This window comes from Chamaea fasciata, unplaced genomic scaffold, assembly GCF_029207755.1.
Source record: "Chamaea fasciata isolate MVZ Bird 193981 ecotype frontalis unplaced genomic scaffold, bChaFas1.0.hap1 SCAF_6, whole genome shotgun sequence".
Classification (NCBI taxonomy): domain Eukaryota; kingdom Metazoa; phylum Chordata; class Aves; order Passeriformes; family Sylviidae; genus Chamaea; species Chamaea fasciata.
The window spans coordinates 51,185,893-51,208,598 of NW_027094091.1; the positions used below are offsets into that span (position 1 = coordinate 51,185,893).

Below are 22,706 nucleotides of genomic sequence, written 5' to 3' on the forward strand. Positions count from 1 at the left end.
TATTTTTAACAAAGGTCTTACCAACAAGGTAAGAATTTGTCTGAATGACTAGCAGTTTCTTCCCCATATTCAGACCATGGTCCTCAATGGGCAAGTAACTCCTTGAACTCCGATAATCAGTCCTGCCTTTAAATTCCTGTTCTACAAGGGAAACAAACTAGTATGAGAGGGTCCTAAAAACAAAATTGCAGAACCTTATGAACACGGTGATGGTGACACAATAGTTTGGTTGCTTTTTCTATGCAGAAATATTCCCAAAGCTATCAACTTAACTTACCATGTAAAGCCTGTAAGATCAACAGAATTGATACAGGGGGCTGAAGCAATTACAAATGAAACACAGAAAAACAAAAGTGACAGGGACAAAAAGTGCTGCAGTCCTTCCCTTTATGGTACTTAAGCCCTTAAGGATTTACTGGCAGTACAAGCATTTTGTGATAGCACAGTGTATCTCACTGCCTTCCTCTCTGCAGCTCCATACTGTTTGTCCTGATGGCCAAACTCCACAGTAGGATATAGTTTGCATTTTTATCCCATTTTCTCTACATAAGTAAGTAGCAGAATAAGTAGAAAGGAAGGAAACAAAGACTCAAACTGCCAGTAGAACACCATGTCAAGTCATGCCTAGAAACAGGCCTGCATTTTCTTTTGCTTTTAAAATTTTAATATTATTGCAGGAATGGGATATAATAGAGAAAATGCAGCAAGAAAGCTATGGATAACTCCAGAGGAGGTAAATGCAGGGCTACCAAGTACATGAAAACAACTTCAGGGAAATAGCAGAATTTTTAAAACAAAGTTGTCTAGGGAGTACTTCCCATGTGCTTGCAGCCAGTTTCTAAGTGTGTTCCCTCTGCTGAAGGGATCATGTGCTTAACACATGTGCTTGATCAGGATTAGGCAACTGACAGTTGTGCATATTGCAAAATATGCTGACATTCCTTAGCAGCTCTGCTCGAAGGGGATTATATATCCCAGTGATATCAGGCTGAGAAAGACCCTGGGAATAAGGAAACTGGCACATCTGAGTAAAGGGTTCACTTAAAACACCAGCTTTGAATGCTTCTACCACAAACCTCCCCCATCCCATTCTTCTATCTCAGCTGCAAAGCCTAGGAGGAACAAAGGGCATCAGCTGCAATGAAACTCTCCTTTCCAAGAAGCAAACCAGCCTTTCTGGCCACCAGCTGTAACAGCTCCCCACAGGCCCCTTGCCATCCCATGGGACCCCGGCAAGCAAGTGGGATGCTGCCTGCCCAGCTCCTGTACTGGAAGGCAGGGTGTGGGGCTGGAAGGGCAGTGCCTGGCACATGGCCCCCACACATCAGCAGCTCACCTCCCAGCAACAGCACTTGAAAGATGTCAGGAAAGAGAAGACAATTGCATGTGAGAAATGTAGCACTGGAAGTACTGACTGCTTCTGACCATCACAGATCCTGCTACGCTCTGCATGAGAACAGTTTGTCTCCTGGACTGACTCCAATTGGCGGAGCTGTGCTTACCGGGCAATTCTACCTTCTGAAATTGTCCCAGCAGTTTCAATTTGCCACGGTGCTATTCGCTTCCTTTCAAGTTGCTGTGGAATGTTACGGCATGCTGACAAGCAGCTGTCATCTCTCACCCATGGGAGATGGGTGGGAGTGGCAAGTGAAAGCCATTCCTGGGCATGCACCGTGTCCTTGCCTAGGACCAGAAAATGCTTTGGGGGGTTCCTTGGGGGTGAGCAATGCTATGTAACTGTGGAGTCATAGTTATTTATCAAATATTAGAAGAGCTCACTGCAACATAGCCAGGATGCTCTGGGTTATTTCATTCTTTGAATTTAATATAATCTTGTAAAAATCTTCTGCCTCTGGTAGGTGAATAGAGCTTCATAGCTCAACAAAAATGAAGTGAGAACTATTATAAACTCCAGTCTGTGCACATAACACACAGTAACAGTGTGTTTTTACTTGTTTCAACAATAGAAAAAAAAAAATGAAGGTTACTGAGCTTCTTACCCATGCCTTAGAAGAAAGCATGAAGCAGCCACTCCTCATTTCCTCTAGCAAACCACTGAGGAATCCTGTAATAATTGGATTTTGTTCCAAAGATGACTAAAATCTCTGCTACCAGCATAGTGGGCAATTAGGATAGTAGCATTCATGGGTACTCCATGAATGGCCAGTGAGGATAATTGAGGCCCAAAGGTGTTATCATTGTGAGATTCATTCAGATCATGACTGACTTCTGTAGAGAGAAATCCATTCCTGAAGCATCTCCAGGTTCACTATCTGAGCCATTCAACTTTAGAGCATTTTGTCGCCAGGTCATGAAATAGCTCCTACGTCACTTACAACAAAATCCCTCTGGCGCCTTCAGGCCTCTTTGCACAATCTCAAAAAAAACCCACTAACAATAATCAACAAATCACTCCAAACCCCTACACTGAAGCTAAAAAAAGTCATAATACATTTATTAGAAATAAATTTTTAAAAAGGCCACCATTCTCTGGGTGGCCTATACAAGAAAGAGAGATTCCAGCTAATAATCGAAAAGATGCTGTATACACAAATGACATACTTCTAGACAACTTAATAAAATCACTGGTAATATTCATGCCACACCATCAATCAGCACCTTACAGCTTCCCCAGGCACAAACAAAATCCTATGACATGCCTGTTATGCTTTGGGAACAACTTGGGCATTATTCAGATGAAGGGTGAGCTGTATCAGAGCTACAAAACTGTGCTCCCAATACATTTCTGCTATTAATAGCATACTGCTATACATTTACATAAGATTGCATCTTCCTTCTAATTATTTCCTAAGGTAGACTTCGGCTATGAAGTCAAAGGGCTTTTTTGTCTAAAACTTTTTCAGGCCTATGGCCTACAAAGCCAAATTTTGTTTGGCCTGTGGAGCACTGGCAATTTTACATTAAGGAAAACTTTCTGCTCACAGACTGCAAACAAACAGCAGAACTGAAGTCCAAGTACTCTCTGAAATACTTATACTCTTCCTTCAACATCTGACTAATTTTATCAAAACATTCAATTATTGAAACAGTTTTACCTGTCTGACTGCTGTTCCACCTACAGGGGAGAAGCACAGACTGGCTTCCCATGGCAATGGATGACTCTGTGTTCCTAAGATACAAATGTCAGCTGAAGCTCCTCTGGCACCTGGGACATCATACCTCCTCACTCACACTGCTGCATTATCTTCCCTGTACTTTCCAATTTTAGGGAGCTCTGAGTCTTCAATGCCTCTTCCTCCTACGGCTTTAACTTCTGGCTCCCCCAATATTTTTGGGGAGAGATAATGGCTTGGCCTCTTTGGAACTTAGGCAGTGCATCTCAGAACCCTTCACCAAGGCAGTACAAAGCTGACATCCTCATCACCATTTCTTTCCACCAGCTTCTCTACCAGTATGAACTTTCTAATCTCTCTTTAAGCTGTTCTGGAACATAACAATCCAAAATTCTTTGCCTGACTTTCCCTCTCACCTGCCTACTCAGTATCTCTGATGTAAAAAAAGAGATTTTCACATTATGCAAGAGCACAGGCATAGATTTTCGGAGTACTACAGAATCAAGCATAGTTTAATGAATCTCTTAAAATCTTTCTCCTTCATGAACATCTTTAAAAAAAAAAAGGCTATTTCAAACATTTGACTCCTATTAATACTAGAGCACACTAGGATTTAGCAGTGAAACAGCTGCCAACATACTAAAAATGAGTGTGGCACTACAGAAACCCCAAACTGATGGGTGGTTTCTATGCAAGTGAAATAATTCATCATTGGTGAGACAGAAAGTTGTATCAAACGTGAAGCGCAACCAGTCACTTAGAAAAATACAGGATTATGACATTCCCACAAAAGTCTGCCTTAAGCACACACACTACCAAAAATGTAACTCTAAAAAGTGTTGGGACTTCTGTTGTTACTGTTCATCTTGAGTTTTTTTTTCCCTTCTAATGCTAGCTAACTCAGAGAAGTAAAACAATGCTAGAATTGAACTGATCTAAATTTTATGAAGTCTTTACCTTGCCCTCAGTAGATTCAGTATTGGCCAGGAAAGTACAGCAATGACAGTGCATTGCCATCTTGAGGCTTCCTACAGAACTGCACAAGCCAACCAAAATACATCAGCTTGACCACAGCAGTCATTCAATCAGAAGTGCCAAAGCAATTATAAAACATGCAGCATTAACACCATATTTTTTTTTCGTTATTTTTATGCCAGGGCCTCTGCAGTTTCATTGTGAGACTGGATATACTTCTACAGAGGAAAGACCCACATAGAACAAAACCAAAGAGAGCTATTTAGCATAATTTACCCTGTCAGAAAGAGAATCAAGACTATTCATCTCATATTAGCAACAAAAATCTGAAGTTAAAGCTTAATTGATAATACAGATTTCCCAGATCCTTTAAAATTACTGCACAAGTTTAATTCAGCACCAAAGACTGAGTCAGCTTAAAAAAATTACCCCAAATAACTACTGCATGTAATACTAGGAAAACCTAAGTACACAGTTACAATATAAATATATCTGTATTGTCTAATAAAATAGGAGTGCTCATAAATAAAACAGAATGCTTTCCAGATAGAAGACATTCTGGTGTGGGTTTAAAGGGTTAGAAATCACCTAAAGGTAGTAGCTATGTGAACTGTCCTTGCAGGAACTTCTACACAAATCTCTGTAACATAAACCTACATAATAATCCAGCACCCCACTCAAATAAAACCTACAGGTGTCAAATACATAAACATTCTAATGCTTCAGCCTTTTTTATCTTTTTTTTTTTTTTAATTAATTATTGCTTCTGAAAAGATCACTTGAAAAACACATGTATACTGATAATATCAACATACATCAATATTCCTACCTGAAATAGCATGGAATATGCTTGAATCTACAGTCACATCGGAAGCACCCAGATGAAACTGTGGGGCGTATATACATATAACTGATTGGTATAAATGCTTTTAATAGAGGTGTGAGGCAACTGATTTTGCTTGTTTGTGAACCCAATTATATCTATGAGGCTACTTACGAAGGGCTACTGGTTTACTAAAATGGCTAAATTGGTTTTTCTACTCCTCTTTTCCAAGCAAACTGGCCTGTACTCAAAACCCACAAACAGCCATATGAAGCTTGCTGTTTTAACACCCAAGGTGAAGTTTGTTTTCCTGAGCCATCCAAAGGTCTTTAGGTGAATGAGAAGAAGCCTCTCTGGAAGTTACCTGCTTGGTTTGGAGGCTGCCAGCCCTTGGCAGAACCCAGGGGTGGCGCTGGCTTGAGGACTGCAGCAGCTGCGGTGTTGGCAGGAGCAGGTCTCACATCCACACTGTCCTGGCAGGCAGGGACGCTCCTCACAGGGGCAGGCTGGGCAGCTTCCAGGGAATCACTGTTCAGAAATGAGGGAAGAGTAAATAAGTGCCTCTTGCTAGAACAGGAGAACTTGTGAAATGAAGATGTGGAGTGACATTCCCTCACCCTGGTGCAACAATGCAGCACCCACTGGTCTGTCATCACCAACAATGCTGTGGTAGTTACACACTGCAGCTGCTTTCTAAGAACTGGACACTTGAGTAAGGTCTGCCAAAAGTCAATATAATCAGCTGAACCCCTTCACAATTTTAATTTTAAAAGAGTTGTAAGTTTCTTTAGTCACTAAACAACATGCACAACTTTTTATATTGCCTCTTTAGAGCATTTTACAGCTGCTTTTACATCCTAATGACTGGCAGAACTCTCAGCTCTTTAAAAACACACATGATGAAAACTGAACTTAATCAAAATTCACCTGGAGAGCAAGTAGCCACTAATTACACTGCTAGCAAGAAAATTTTTCGTTTCTCACTTGCCTTTGGGAAGCTGAAAAGAAATATTTTTATTTAAAATATTCAAAGTAGAGGAGTAATTACTAATGAAGGTCATTTGCAAAACAAAAGTACACCAAAACCAGGAAATTAACAACATTGTGAAATGCAGCCAAATATATACATGAAATACCATTCAAAAAACATATCTTGCACAATTTGGAAACCCATCGATAACACACGAGAAGCATAGAATTCTTTCCTCTATTGAAGAAAAACAAATTTACAGCACATGTACACCACGTGTACTTTCCATCAGGGTCATTCCCAGAATTAAAGGTTGTGCCAAGTTTGTAAAGTAAAAATCCACGAGCTATTTTTACTTTACAAGTGTTGCACATGCACAGTATTGCCTTGCTCATATGACATGCAACAACTTGAACACATAATGAGGCCAAAACACAGGTTCATAACCTTGATTTTTTAAATCTCTAGATTTACAGGCTAAATAATAATGTATTTAGATTCTTCTTCCGGGTAAGGGATAAAAAAGTTATTCACAGTTTGGAGAATAAATCTGAATGCTCAGTTGAATGAGTAACAGCTATGGCAACTGCAGGCTTTTGGAAACAGCAGTAGCTGTGCTGAACCAGCACTGGTGGATTTGCTGTATGCAGTGTGCAAAAGCCCAGTGAAGCACAAAGTGAGACTTTGCATTCCATCATCTTCAAATGTTGAAAAGGTATTAAAGACATTTGTACAGCTCAAATGGAGGCATTGAAGGTACACATTCGATTCCTTTGAGACTCATGTTCCAAGTCTTTATTACAGGCAGATTTTGAGGCAGTGGAGATACAGGGCATAAAAGTGCTAATGCAGACTGAAAGAAAAAGGATAGGTAAGTACTCTCTGATGTGAAGTAGCAGCAGTGGTTGAAAATGACAATGTAGTTTAGGATTGTCTTCCACAATGAAAAAACTGCATGTCTGCAACTTCACTGTTACAGAAACATCCTTCTGTACTGTTGAATATATCTGACATGTAACCCATCAAACCCACTCCAGGCCAGAGCCCCACTGCAATTTTAAGAATTCCTTGTTAACCCTGTTGGTGCCCAAAAGAGAAAGTTTCCTCCTTCTCCATCCAAGACGCTCATTACTGCTTGTCAAATAATTTTTCAAGTCTAGCACCTCTTTACTGCCTTTGTCTGGAAATATAAGTCATAAATAATAAAAATCATCAGTCAGAAATAAGAAAATCCTGCTGACTCAGCAGCTATCTTTTACAGCAGAGGCTACTCGACAACCAAAAATGGATTTCAGACAAGCAAAAAAGGTACCCTCCAGGGAGAAGATGGCAAGGAAGCAGACTCTGATGGAGGTGCATAAGGCTCATTGCAATGCTGATTGGAAACTCTACCATTGCCATTTTTGTGGTTGAATTCTAAGGTTTGTGAATGATGTGGCATGCCAGTTCCTGAAGCAACAGAACATTGGAGACACTCAGGCTTTCATTTAGAAATTAGGTGAAATCCTAATGATCCCAAACTAAAAGACACTATAAACCCAGGTATAAGCTACCCTGATTTTTTTTTTTTATCACCTCTGAAGTCTTTTTGCCAGGAGCCTCAAGCAAGAAGCTTCTCAAGGGAAATGCCTGAAGCCATCACTCTTACAGAGAGGATGTTGCTTGCCTCTGGGTGAAACTTCTGATAGGTCTTGGACACACTTTTATTGCATGTCTGATTCTTTAAAGCAAAAATTGAATAAACTCAAGCCACGACCACAGCCTGTTAATTTAACAGACAGGCTGCTACTGCAGCTTGTCAAGTCTCTACTGTGCAATATTGCCCACCTATGGCAGGCTGCATGAAATAATGCACCATTTTTCTGGAATTACAGCCTCCAATCAGCTGGCTGTGAGTGCACATGCAGTGTTCTCTGCAGAAAGATAGATCCATCTTTGTCTCACTTTCACAGATGCACTGCAAACTTAGCAGCGTCTCCCACACAAGAGGTTCAACCTTTTAAATGCTGAACTTCAAATTCATGCTGCAAAGTTATTTCCTCAACACTTTACTTCATGTTTTTCTACACTGAGAAACACTCAAACTCCAGTTATTATCCAGCTTTACAAATATAGTGATGGATCTTTCCAGAAGTACACTTATCTTCTACAAGTGGCTGTACAATGCCCACTTGTATTTTGCAACTCACGACCCAAGTTTCACCATTTAAAAAATACAGGATTTGTAGAGACAAAAAAATATATTGAAATTTAAGAAAATAAATATATTATGGAAGAAAGCTTCCACCTGCTTTTCAGTGTCATCACTGGGAAGCTGAGGCAGGAGTGATAAACCTTACATATTTAACAAGATCCATCTGAGTACTTTCTCAGACTTCCCAGCTGACACTCATAGGTCAGTTTCAGGTCAAGAACATTTCAATGTCAGAACACTTGTACTATTATTAATGACCCACCTACCTTCTACCTCTAGCATTAACATTTTAACACTCTTTAAAGTACTCTTTTAACACTCTTTAAAGTTCCACAACTCTTTAAAGTACTCCTTCTCCACCTGATGAAGACTTACAGCAAAAATCAAAGTTTTCCATGATGAAAACTAATGCAACCAAGAGCCTCATCCCTGCAACCCAACATTTCCTGCAAGCTGTGAATGTTCTGCTGGCAACCTTTGGGCATGGGGTTTTAACACTGCAAGAATGGAGGAACAGTGAAACATGAGTCTGTCAGACTCAGTCTTGTGTCCTGAAAATCCAGGAGAAGTTTGATTAATAAGCTATGGGAAGATTAATCAAAATAATTCTGGAAGTGTGTTGCAAGGAAAACAGCTTGCAAAAACAGCCCAAGAAAAACGTCTGGCAAAGAAGAAAGCCAAAGACACCTCCCTGTTTTTTATATATGCTAGCTTATACTTCACATACACGACTGAAATTCCATGGAGAACAGTTCCTACCACACCGTGCAGCTTTATTTTATCAAAGTAAGCGTGTGTATAGAAAACAAACGAATTGATGGGGAGGCAATCGTGAGACTTGGAGGGACACAGAGGGCTCCAGTGCCAGTGCAAACTTTATTCAGAGCTCACAAAAGGCTCCTCAGACTCACCCTGTCTCCTGGTCAACAAAAAACACTGTGGAAACTGGGAAAAAAACCCTAGAAAAAGCAAGTAGTAATTCCTCCTCCTGTGAGGGAGGAAGTGGGTCCAAGTCATGCATGATATAAGCACCAGTTTTTCAGAGATCAGGCTGAACACATTTCAGAGGCATTTTAAGAAATTTGCACTGGAAAGTCCTTCTGCATGTATTTAGAGGTTTAGATGCTTCTCCCTCCCTCAAAAAATCCAAACCCACAAAACCCCACAAAAAAACCCCAAACCCACAAAAAAAACACCCCCAAAACAAAATCAAAACAAAACCAAAAAAAACCCACCAAAACCAAAAAAAACCACGAAAAAACCAACCAACCAAAAACCAAACAAAAACAGAGAAGAAAAATATATGGTCTAGAGCTATAGATGCCTAAACCTCCCTCTATCCTTCCATGGCAACTCCTATACAATGCTGCCTAGAATTTCTTCACCCAAACTTTAGGGAAGCTAATAATGGAGATGTTGCTATCAGCCAAAGGAGAATCTACTAAATAACTGAAAAGGAATTGAGTTTGCTGTCATGTAACTTCTAAGAGCACTAAAGTGATAACAAAAGTCTTGGACTTTCCCAAACAGATTCAAGGGATTTGGCTGGACTTTCTCCTCGTGCAAGCCCAAGATATTGGGTACCCATCCGTAAAAATTATCAGTTGAGCCCTGAGCTCAGTCTGGTGCATCAGGATTTTACTAATAGTTCTACTAACTTGCTCTGTTGTCCAGAACAACTGCGGAAGTAAGGAACAAGTACCCTGTGGTGTGAGGAAATCTGTTAACAGGATAGGTCACATAGTATCTAATGCTTTCTCCAGAGAGCCAGGAATTCTGTGACTTGGATCTCAGGTCTCAAATGTTTGTCATACAAATCATGTGCTATATTTTGTCCAGCACCAAAACACACAAAAGCTGAAAAAATATATATACAGAAAACCAGAAAAAAGTAGGTATGAGAATAATGACAAAACTCCATGAAAAAGGGAAATACAGATGGCTTTTTGCAAGGGTTTTCTGGTGTAACAATAGAAAAACAGAAGACCAGAAGTGCTGAGTCCTGACCTTGTTCCCACCCCTACTACAAGCTCATGGTGTCAGTCAGTGTTTACATTTCATCTTAACCTAACAGTGCTCCAGTATCTTGCAAGAAAGAAGAAAAGCAAAATAACAGAATGATCAGGGGAAGCCATCTGGGTGGAGGTATTTCTGTATCAAATTACGGGGAGGGACGATGCAACCCCTCTGTAAGCAGTGCTCTATACACAGAAATAACTCAAAGCACCTTTCAGAGTAAGGATGAGTAAGTATTCTCACAGAGTTAACATCAGTGCTTATTTCACAAGGCCAGACTACCATTTTTTAAAGGAACTGAATGTAGCATAGTATCAAGAAGATAAACTGAAAGCCACACCAAAAACAAAAGGGTTGTCAACAGCCATTCTTGCTAGTGTTTCCCAAGATTTCAGTGTTTCTACCTTGAGATTTAATTTTAAGGCAGAGCTCCAATTCTTGGTCATGCAAGATATTAAATACATCATTTCCTGTGCTGCATATGTGTCATTTGTTAAAAAACATGCAAGCCCCATAAACTCAAGCCTATCCCTGTTGCCATTAGGATGAAACACTTAGCTTAGTGAAAGACTGCATAGCTGTTATACACCCCAAAAAAGCCCATTACAGAGGAGTCTGGTGGGAAAAAAAACATGTGGATGTTCACCACCACTTCAGGCCAGTAACTAAGTCAGAAAAAGGTCAAGTACTCTGGCAGATACCCAGTACAGAGCAGTTTAAAACAGCCAGCTTTTTGGAGCAGAGACGGTGAAGTGCGAGGGATAAAAGAAAATATTTCAGAAGGAACCTTACCGCAGAACAGAATCAACACCCTGCTTTTGTTATAGCTACAACCTTCCTGAGTTTGTTCCCAGAGATAATGCAAAGAAGCCTAAGCTACCTTGGTAAAATAGATTCATTACCTTTTCATGAAAATTAGGAAAGCTATAAAAGAGCCAGAAAAAAAAAACAACAACTCCAAAGTAGTTTATTTACTTGGCTTTCTTGGTTGAGCCAAATGTTCTTCTGAACTAGTTAGTCTACTGCATTCTGTCGTATACTTGTCTCTTTAGTTATGGAATGTAAGATTTCAGCTCTCCTTTCTTATCAACTATTTTATTGTGAGATGAATGAGCTGCCATTTAAAACAACTTTTTGGCATAGTATTTGTTTACATATCACAGTATGTCACTAGATAGATTGTAATGCAAAGACATTTTAATACCTATTTTCACACTCAATGGGTACATTTCTCTCAAATCTATTATTCTTTTTCTGACATAGTTTATTAGTTTTGCTTGATCTTTGTTGAAATTCAGTAACAATATGTAGTTACCAACACTGCATTTATCTTCTTTTATCTCCTTTTCCTACATGTTTCTCAAGCCATATAGCAAAGGCTGTGGTCCTTTATTCAACAAGACAAGACAGCACAATGCTTCATTTCTTCGGCTCCATCTGTTGGCAACCTCTCCTTCCTTACCAGTGCCAGCAGCTCAGGATTACGGATGATAATATGGAAAGCAGAAATCATTACCCTCATTTGTTGTATGCTCTCTTCAGGGCAACACTGGTTATTCTTTTCTAAAAATCCTTTTTTAAATGCAGTTTTATGCAGAGCATTCTCAGACTAACTGTGCTTCTACATCACATTCACAAATTTTAGGTCATTTCCTGTTTGGAATGTCCCTAACAGCCTGAAAATCATATGCTTCCATTATTGCCTTATGCCACAGCCTTGTGGCAGCAACCTCAATCACCAGGATAACATGGCTATTGCAACGGCTTAAGAGAAAATTCATTTTTCACAAGTTTAAAGGTTACTTTTAAAATCCCCTAAAAATCCATGGATGTTTATTTCAAGCCATTCAGCCTGAATCTTGATATACCCAATACTGATATGGTCTTTTGGGCAGGCTTACATGGTCTCTGTACTCTCAGTGTACCTTCTGGCTCCCTGGAACATCTCTCTCCAGCTGTCAGTTGGAAGAGAAAAACAGATTAAGTCCCTCCAAAACTGGACTTCAACTGTGGAAGAATGAAACCAATTCCCCACTGTCTCCTGCCTTTTCCAACACACAGCCCCATGCACTTGAAAGAGACAGCAATTGAATGGAGACACTTTGGGAATCCCAACACTGAGTGCATCTCCAAAAATAAATGGAGAGTTCCTCTCTCTTCCACACCAGGAGAGTTTTCCCTATATGGTGGGCAAGCACTTGACAAACAGAAAGCCACTTACACATTCAGGAAGGAGAAAGTTTCCATTAATGTAATAACCTACCTTCACTTGCCATAAACAATGCACATTAGTGAGTGAAGGGAAAAAAAGGGAAGTCAGAGAATTTGTTTTCACTCTACTAAAGTATCACCAAACAAACACCACAGCTAAAGAATAAAGTCTTCCTGATGGCATGGCCTGGGCTTCATCTGTAGTGCACAGACAGGTATCAGAACTCCTCAAGAGATTTTCTCTTTCAATGCATACATAAAAGGTTTTCTAGTAAGATCATTCCGTGGCAAAAATAAAATTGGCATTTTACGTTGTATTATACAACCACAATTCTGTTAATGTTGCTTTTTAATCTTTTTTTAAGTGGATATGCTACAAGTTAGAAATTTTGATACAAATAAAGGTGGTTTGTGTCTTATTTCCCTTACTTCCCCTTTCCTTATTCCCCTTACTATTTCCCCTCCCTGAGGTTAGGGCTACTTTAGCCTTCTCTAGAGACTGAGGTCACCTTGGAAGCCATGAAACAGAAGAATCAGAACTAATACATGTTACTCAACACAAGCTTCTACATCAAGTGGATCTCAGCTCTACTTATAATTGGGTCTTATCTCTAGAAGGGTCTAACTCTTGTGAAAACATAAATAGGTACAAGAAAACCCACAGATTATTTCTTCCTTAGCACAATTTAATACACACTGCCCTGTAAAATAACCAAGCAGACTCCTGCCTGTGCAGCTGAAGTCATAAAAGCAGCTTTCTGCTGAAGCAAGCGTTGACATTGCTGTGGTCAGGAAAGGAGAACAAACAGTCCTGTGCACTGAATAGATTCAGCACTGGAACAAAGGGCCTAGACAGCAAATAATTTTTAAAACAGTCATTTGCTGGCCTGCATGCCAGTTATTTGATTTTGTACATTCAAAGTGAGCTTTAAAAAATAGCCTAACGTGACGCTTAGTTGCTCAAGGAACTGTGGCAAATAATTCACTCACACAGAAGTTTTTCACTCACACAGAAGTTTCAAGCCAGAATCTCTTGTTTCTTCTCCAGCTGCCTCTACAGAGTGACACTGCCTCCCTCAGAGGCTCATGACACAATACAAGCACCACCATGCATATTAGAGGGCACTTGAAGCCAGTGAAGAGAGGAAACCTCTGCTTTAGCATGGTGGACTTGCACAAACACCATCAGCAGGTCCAGGGTGCACATTAGTTGTGCAAAGAGATGAAACCAGCAGGGTTTGGAGCTGGTGACCTCAGGTCAAAGGCCAGGACAGACACAAGCATGCAGACAACAGAAATGTGCTTTGAAGGAGTATCCAGTTCCCTGTGAGTCCTAAGTGCCAACCACACACCACACCTGGACAATACCTCTTGCTCTTTGGCAACTCCAAAGCACTTGTGGACTTCCTGGAGGGTGCGCTGGCCTGCAGAGGAGGCTTAGCGACAGGCGTGATGAGCAGGGCGTCCAGCAGCGAGCGGCAGGCACTAGGCTCGTAGAGTCTAGCAAGTGCGCAAAAAGACCCCATAAACAAATGAGGTGACCACACAAATTTCAGGATGGCTGGGACCACTAACAACCCAAAATCCCTTATTAAATGTCTATTTGGAGAAATTGAACCCAGGAGTTCTAAGAATTGATGCAGGGATCATGTCTAAACAGGCAGCACACAAAGTGGCGGCTGCACAATTCAGGGGAGGCACAAGACAACCCACAAAGGTGTGAGAAACATGTTTTTCATACATCTTGACCATTAATGAAGTAGAAGAAAAAGTAACGAGAAAATTTTTTCATCTTTCTTAGTTTTCTGATTTTGTGTATGCTTTCTAATGTACACAATTTACTAGTACCTTAGGACATCTATGTAATTTAGAAATAAAAAAAATATGGGTATTGTTGTCTATTAAAAATGTTTTACTGATATGAATGGATGATTGAAAAGCTTGTCAGAATGTTTGCTCTAAGAAAGCCTTTATAAAAAGTAACACAGTAAATATTTTCCACAGTAAAACGGAACTCAGCAAGCTATTGTTTTCAAGCATCAAAAAGTTCCTCAAAGTTACAGATTATTCTCTGTCACTCACGTAACACAAATGTTATTTACAGTTAATTTACTAACTGAACTGTAAAACAGGTATCATGAGGAACAAAATGGTAGAATTACTCACCATGGTTCAGAGCAGCTAAACTATAAATAGGGCATGGGAGCTTTGGACATATTCTAATGACTTGCCCACTACTGTGAAAGAGCCGACTGACTTCACAACCCTGCCAGGGACCAATTATTCTTGTGTGAACTGGAACCTCTGTAAACCAACCATAAAACATTCCTTTTGAAGTTGATGTCTACCTGGCCCGGACAGCAAGAGCAGCAGACACTGCTGCAGCAGCTATGCTCTTAACTTTAGATCTCTGCTCGAAAGGAGAAAGAGCTGGAGGAGGAGAGGGTCCAAGGATCGGCAGATTTCCCGAAGGATCTTCCAGCATTACTTTTGCAGCACAGAAGCTTTGAGACAACACAGGAGAAAACAGAGAAAGTAGGAAAGATTGACAGAGATACAGCACAACACCAGACCACATTAACCACTGGAAAGTTATGGAAGTTTCCAGCTCACAGAGACATTAGGCAATGTGTGAGCAACTTGAATACTAACATAGAGAACAGCAATTTTGATTTCACCCACAAATAAATCTTTCCCCTCATCAAGTGAGCATTTACCATCTGTCAGCTTTCAAATTCCTCATCATAGACTCTGCCTTGCATGCCTGCGTCATTCCCACTGAACCAGGGCCCTGAACTCTCCACATGGGTCCATTTAAGTCTCCATGGTGTGGACAGAATTAGCCCTGATGATCATTTACCTTGTTCTCTTTTTCGTAATAAATACTAGACATAGAAAACTCGAATATTCAGTGATATAACTTCTGCTGCAGATCCACTTTTAGCAACCCTTGCCAAATTCAGCATGTAAACCCCTTTTCATTTTCTCTACTTATTTTACAGGTGGAAATGAATTTGAACAGACAAAAAAAAAAAAAAAGTGAAAAAACCAGACTGCCTCCAAAATAACTCCTACAATTTCTAACCTCTAACTTGTGTTCTTATTTTAAAATTTCAAGATTATCCACCAAATTCCTGTGTATTTTTTAAAATAACTACAAAGATGGACAAAACACTCCAAATACCTACACCACTTCCCAGCTTTAAATGCAAAAACACTGAACATTTTGCTTACACCTAGCAGCCCTCTGTAGATATACCTTAAAAGATTTACCTTGTATGACTTACAGATGACTTAGACTGAAAGCTTGGGATTTTATTGAAAGAATTTGTTTCACAAGTAGGCAGAGGTGCTTCATACCTGCCCAAATGCAGCAAGAGAAGTCATTAATCAAACACTTATTACACCTCTGGCAATACTAACTAAAGCTCAGGAGTTGATTCAAATTTTTTTTCCTAAAGCCATCCTTACCATAAACAAACAAAGCAGATATTTTTATTTCAGTTATCCTGTAGTGTTAATTACTGAGAAAAGCACTATCTCTCCCTATTGGTAAAGACTTATATTCTGGATACTCCATCATTACACAAAGCTTGTATTCTCCTCCAAAAGCTTTGGGTTACTGCACAATTTAAAAACACTTTTTGTAGCAAGGGTGACTATATTCTCCTCAGGTCACCAACTTCTGCCAACAAAACCTAATTGAATCTCCTACCCATGCTTTTCCTCCTCCATCAAAAGGCTGCTTTAATTTTTAAATTATTTTTAGAACTTTTGCCTAAAAGCTACTTGAATTTCTAGTTGCTATATAAATTGCCAGAGCACTATGAGGGTCAGGAAACTTTTAAGCTGCTCTGTCTTGGCAGCATAATCATGAAACAAAGAATCAGGTGAAACTGTATGGCTTTAAACTAAAAGAGAAGAGATTTAGATTAGGTATTAGGAAGGAATTCTTTACTACAAGGATGGTGAGGCACTGGAAAACATTGCCCAGAGAAGCTGTGGATGCCCCAACCCTGGAAATGTTCACCTCCAGGCTGGATGGGGCCCTGAGCAATCTGGTCTAGGGAGAGGTGTCCCTGCCCATGGCAGGAGCATTTGAACTAAATGATCCCCAAGGTCCCTTCCAAACCAACCAATCTGTGATTCCATGCGTGTAAAATTACAGTTTCTGACTTCACCTTTCTAACACAGCTGACTCAAACGTACCTGGCAAGGGCAGGAGGCAGCCCGAGGGCCTCTCTCACGTGCAGGGCTGGAGAAGGCAGCCCCCCGGCTGGATCAGCAGGCAGGGGGAACTCAGTGGTCTGCGTGGCCACAGCACACGTCTTGGGGACAGGAGGTGCTTCATCTGCCAGCAAAGAGCTCGCTGCATCTGGAGCAGGCATGGTTACCTTCCTAGTCGATGTTAATTTCATGAGGAATTACAATGAGACAATGCGCAAAGAAGAAATGTCTCATTTGATTAAAAAATACAAAATAGAAGTGGACAACTCTTACTAGCTGGTATTCTTCCATCTTTTGCAAGAAGAATAAGTGAGTAGCAGATGAGGGCTTTTTTACCTTGTTCTGCAGTAACCAAAAACTCATGCCCTAGGAATCATACCATGCTGAAAACAATTTTTTGAGGCATTTTTACAGCTAAAACTTGAGTGCCTGCTTAACCACAAAACCAAATTATTTGGGTAATTACTTAAAAGATAACAAACTTGAACAAGAGCACAATCAGTACACAAGAAACTACCTCGTGTCAGGAGATGACACTTCAGACACTGAGGCTACTTGGCTGCTGGCATCTAAAACCTGAATGACTGAAGGGAAGATGAGGTGTACACTTGCCTAAGATTTCCAAAAGGTTCTCAAACAAAAGTCCTATATAAAAAAAAAGAAAGCAGGACAAGTAGTATTCACCACAAGAGGGCAATATTTCTCCCCATATTTTACTTCCTCTTGCTTGTCATCACACCAAAACAACTAAAACTCTGACAGTTTTAGTATGGTCAGCCTGAGACCTCCTCTTCTCCCAGACTACAATTTCTGCAGAGAACGTTCTTGGCTGTACACTTATCAGAAAGCGTGAAACAAAAATCAGGATTAATACCTACTATTACTTATTACTAACTCTATTTATATCAGGAATAATCCCACTAAAATAAAACATAGAAGTAGGTCTGTATGACTGTACAAAGCATGCATATAAAATATAATCTAAAGACCTGCTGGCATCGCATCTGTTTTATATTAGTTATGCACTTTCTCTGGAAGCACCAAATTCTCTGGTTTACATGGTCTAATGCTGCCAGGATTACTTTTTAAGATGACTTTTTGCAACTTTCTGGAAAGGCTGTAACTGCTCTTAAATATTTTACTGTTAAACTTACAGGAGGACATCACATATATGAAATAGAGTTATAATACACTATAACTTACAGTAGTTGGTTATATAGGCATACAATGATTTAAGGCTTTCAATAAAGACTAAAACTACAATAAAAAAAGCATTATGAAGTCTACCTTATAAGCAGCTCACTTAACTTGAATCTAGAAATCAAATCCAGATCCTCCATACATTTCAAAGCAAGATTTCTCCTTCTTGGTGGTTAAGTAGCGGGTGGTACAATTTACAGAGTTTCAGCCAAGAAAAGATGGAGCCCATTCAGAATAAAAGGACCTATGCCAGTCCTTGACAACAAATGCAAGGCATCAGTAGCAAGAGCAAATCTACCCACCCTAGAATGGCCCAGTTTTGCTTTACTAAAAGCCTGACACAGCACTAATTAATTGCTCCATGCAGATTTCCAATAGGAGCCATTTTACTAAAAAGGGGGTTTGAAGATCAGATTTGTTCTATTTCCCACTCAAAAGAGCATTATAAAACCAGCAGCATCCGCTCACTAACAAAATATACTCATTAACTATGGTTGCTACACTGATGACCTCTCCATTCAGGGGAGAATCCGGACTACACAGCTGTATCAAATATTTTTTTTCTCCTTCCCACAACCAATGTTAAACCTTTCCTCTACAGTTCTGCAGAAGCTGCTCCAATTTCTGCCCTACTTGAGCAGAAAATTCTTACCATCTGCTTCTGTATTTGCAAAAATACTTTGGCTCACATCCTGAACCACCATGAATATAGCTGCCTTTCAGATTTCACGTTTTAAAACTGCTCTCTTGCTCGGTTAATTTTGCCAAATAAAATTCAGAGCCATAGGTCTTGAGTGAGATTAGATTTAAATTTCCTTTGCCTGGATACAGATGCAGAGCTAGGATTTAGAGAAGACTCCTTGGTACTCAGAACACAGTAGCTGCAATGGTATCAGCAAAACATCTACAGTTCAGCAGAACCATAAAATGGTCTGGATTAAAGGTCATCTACTTCCAGCCACTTCCTGCTGTGGACAGGGACAGCTTTCACTAGACTTTGCTCAGAGCTCCATCCAACCTGGTCTTGAACACATCCATGGATGGGGCAAGTAGGCATAATCATACCAGAGTTTCACTGGTAGATATAAAAGCCAATTACTCAAGTAGTGCTTTTTTCACTGCCTTTTTCATCCCAGGTTTTCTGCTTTAAAAAAAAAAATCATCAGGACTACTGTCATGCATCTTCTGTGTGTATTTTTCATCTTTGTTGGTTTAAGAGAATTTGCTGCTGAAAACATCACAACCAAATCTTTACTGTATTGGCTCAAACAAAATGTCACCATGAATGCCACCAGCCTCCACCCCTTCCTGCCTAAGCTCATGAACATACCTGCTTCTCCCAGACAACCAAAATGTCCTCAAAATACACAAAAACAACTTTTACTTTGATGCCAGATTTCTCCTCATCTCTCAGCTAGTTGAGACTACTGTTTAAAAGGTTTAAAACTGGCCAATTCCAAATCTCAGTATTAGATTTCCTACTGCAGAAAGCCCACAAAGGTGTAGGCCCCAGTATATTCTTGTATGCTTTATTCAAGGATGAATCTTTGTCTAGGGCTTGGCAGGACCAGGCATTGTTCATTGAATTCTCATTTTTACAGGAGCAGCTTTGTTTCATGTTCTGACTTTGTGCTTGTGCATGCTACCTGGAACTCAAAAATTCCTGCACAATGTAAGATAAACCATCAGAAAATGTTATTGACCTTCAGTAACAGTAACAATCAATCACCCTCCAAACTACTTTCGCTGTCTCTTGTCTAAAGTAACTGTTGCTGTCTAGTACTCATAGATGACCTCCAAAGCACCAGCAATTTGCCAAGGAAAGTGTCAGTAAAACTATCCAGGGCCAGTGACAGGAAATTTGCCAGATAAGATCCTAGTTTTTTGTGACAGCATCACAGCACAACACTGTGTTACAAATGAAATAACTCATATTTTAGAAAATTACTTTTATATTTCTAAATCCATATTCACTTTCGACTTGTTGAGACCACTGAAAAGCTACTCCATCCAAGTGATAGGGTGGACACCCACTGACAGCATACACACACTAAATATTGTATCTTATTTTAACTAGTATCCACCAGACTGTTCATGAACTTCCTCTTTTTTATCTAATTTTTCTCCTTCCCCCTCCTATCATTTCCAGGAAAATCCCTAGTCACAGCAGCCTAATCAAGTTTATTTTAAGTGAATGACAAACAACCCTCTCTCCTCCACGAGAGAAAAATCCAGGGTAGAACCTGGATACTTTGATTCAGTTAACAATCCAGGATAGATTGTTAACTGATTCCAAACCCCTGTCAATGATTTACCTCGCAGGAGCTGGTGCAGCAATATGTTCAGGAAGTCTAGGAGAGGGGACACTGCCAGGACAGGACTCTGCTATCGGCAAAAGAGCAGCTGCAGGTTCTGATCTAGCATTGTTTTCACTCCATTCACAGTAATAAAATCAAGAGAAGGCACACAGAGAAAGAGACTTTTAATATACATTAAAGTAGAACAGGAAACACTGTGCATGAAAATGTTAGTAAACTGAGAAGAAAAAAAGAACCCAAACCCCAAAAAACTTCCAAGAAGACCATGAAATTTACAGTAGAATACAATTAAGAGGATAAAATGATGCAAAACACACTTAAGAAGTACTGCACTTTCACTGAAGGCTGAGAGTGCCCTGCTGCTTTAAAAGTCAGAAAGCCAAGTAGTACTGGACACGTACAAAGATGGAACACATATATTTGGGATTATATTATGTGATGGAAAACAACTTAAGAAAATACTGAAAGTGACACAAGTGCTAGTGGGATTCACCCCAAAATTTATACACTTTTTGCTACAACTTTTTGGTTGTGTTAGTTTTGTGAACATTACACTATGTATTTCTCCATATTTTTCATATCCTGTGATTCAGTTGTTATAGGAAAAAAAAAATATAGAAAATGTTGTCTTAAAGTGCTGTACTTGAAGAAAAGCACCTGCCAGACATTTCATTGTAATAAACCTAAAAAAAAGTAAACTACAAGGTAGAGAGCAACCACAACAGTAAGTTTGGAGCACAATAAATTAGCCACAGGGGCAGGCATTTCTGCCTTTTTTTTTTAATGTTAGTATACAGAATTAAGTGTCTTATTAAAATAGGGAGCCTTAAGTGCTGAAAATTCTTGAACAGATTTAAGAATGACCAGGTAGCAGACCTCAAAGGTGGCAAACGTGTGGATGGAAATTCTGGTGCAGGTGACATCTCCAAAGTTGGGGCAGCTATGGAGGTTTTATTCAAATTAATACAGGTATCCTGGGTTCCCGTTCCATCAGGTAGATCTGCAGGTATACTTTACATATATTTATGACATGCGGGAGAGAAAAATAAATACATGATTTTATGACAGATTGTTTCAAGACCAACCAAGAGCAGGACAAATATTTTTCAGTCGCTCTGGATCAACTAAACTGCAAATCTGGAAAATCCTTTCTCAGGACAATGAATTGACTCTACAATTCAAGGCAAGACCAAATCTGGACCTGGCTGCTCAAAAGGAGAGGGTTAAAAGTGAACATAAAAAAAACAACCCAAAACCTTGGAAATAGGGTACTGCAGAAATAGAAATAATGTAAAAACATAAACTTTACACAAAGGCTAGACATTGCCTTTCTAAGATTTAAGTAAAACTGGTTCAAAAGCTGCAATCTACACATTTCAATGAGAGCTTTCTACTTCTTTTTTCTGTCTTTCCAGCTGCTGAAGAGAAGAATCTATTTTATCCAAACAAAAATCCTAAGTGGGTTACAGTTAGCAATAAACAATAAAAACCACACAGAACATCTGTCTTGGACAATGCCTGCCTGAAAAGCTGCATGTTATTAAATTGGGATATTTCACTGAAATCACTGATGAAAGAGAAGTTTTTATTTCATTGCCACATTGATATTTCTAGGAGATCTCTAAAATTTAAACTTACTCGTTTACATATATTAAAAAAATATGTCTTCAAAGATCAGATGTATGCTGGGAATCAGACATGAGATAGGGCATGTTTGTCAGATACAAATGAAAAAGTGGCCAATTTTTGGGAACAGTAACAAAAAGTCCATAATTTAATGCCAGTAAATTCTGTGCAATGGGGATATTGGGTGAAGGGATAACATCTTTCAAGCAGTAAATTAAATTCATTTCACATATTCATAAAACACTTCTGCAACTAGTGATGTTTTCACTTGAATTTATAGAAAACTAATAATTTGGTATTCTCTCTCTCAAACTACTCTCATATCCTTAAAAGATAGACTCTACGACTGTGTTTAATTTTACTCAAAACAGAGGCTTCTATTCTTTTGATTATTTAGAGAGGGTTTATTCTTCTATTTCTCACTACAGCAACTCATTCTTCAAAAGGATAAGAGCTGCTAAGGTAGATAAACATAATGGTAAACTTATTAACAACATGAAAATATTCTCCCTACCTAGGGACATCTCTAGAACATAAAAATACCTGAAGGTCAAACTATTTTGCCCTTAAAAACAAACCTTTACAGAGAATCTAACTGATAACCCTGCACAGTTTTCACTGCATTGATGGTCTCTGAAATGCCCACATTTCATTCTGTTCATAAAGAAATTGTATAAACCCAGCAGAACAATTTAAATTCACTACTTCACATCCCCACTTTAATATGCAGTACTCTATCAAATTACTATATTATGGTGTATGTGCATTCAGTCACACACTTGGGTTTAGTAACACAGTACTCACTGCCAAGTTAAGTGATGGGGGGGCATGGAAATGAAACTGATTGACACTTCTCATAAAAACACTCTTCAGTGAAATTATTGAAGTGAATGTTTTCCCCTACTGTCCCTAAGGAGTTAACCCAAAAAGTGTGCAAGATGTGATACCCCTTGGGCCATCATTACCAGGGCAAATCTGTGCAGTGTTAGGCATCCACATTGGTGACTGTTAGTGTTAGATAACTTATCTATTACCTGAAGTCTCCATTTTCTGTTTGTCTTTTCCTAAAGAT

The 22,706-nt window shown here is 39.4% G+C and overlaps 1 protein-coding gene across 5 annotated transcripts in view; it reads right to left on the minus strand.

Moving 5' to 3' along the window:
- PDLIM5 (PDZ and LIM domain 5) overlaps positions 1–22,706 on the minus strand; it is a 125,324-nt gene that overhangs the window by 23,312 nt on the left and 79,306 nt on the right. For 3 of the 5 annotated variants that reach the window (XM_066186356.1, XM_066186357.1, XM_066186358.1), the window contains 8 exons: positions 22,669–22,698; positions 20,885–21,019; positions 20,006–20,122; positions 16,473–16,661; positions 15,537–15,623; positions 14,612–14,767; positions 13,632–13,763; positions 5,237–5,400 (listed from right to left, as the gene is read on the minus strand). In XM_066186356.1, coding sequence (XP_066042453.1) covers positions 5,237–5,400; positions 13,632–13,763; positions 14,612–14,767; positions 15,537–15,623; positions 16,473–16,661; positions 20,006–20,122; positions 20,885–21,019; positions 22,669–22,698 — 1,010 coding nt within the window. The remainder of the gene's footprint in view (positions 1–5,236; positions 5,401–13,631; positions 13,764–14,611; positions 14,768–15,536; positions 15,624–16,472; positions 16,662–20,005; positions 20,123–20,884; positions 21,020–22,668; positions 22,699–22,706) is intronic. The other 2 variants (XM_066186359.1, XM_066186361.1) reach the window with 1 other exon arrangement.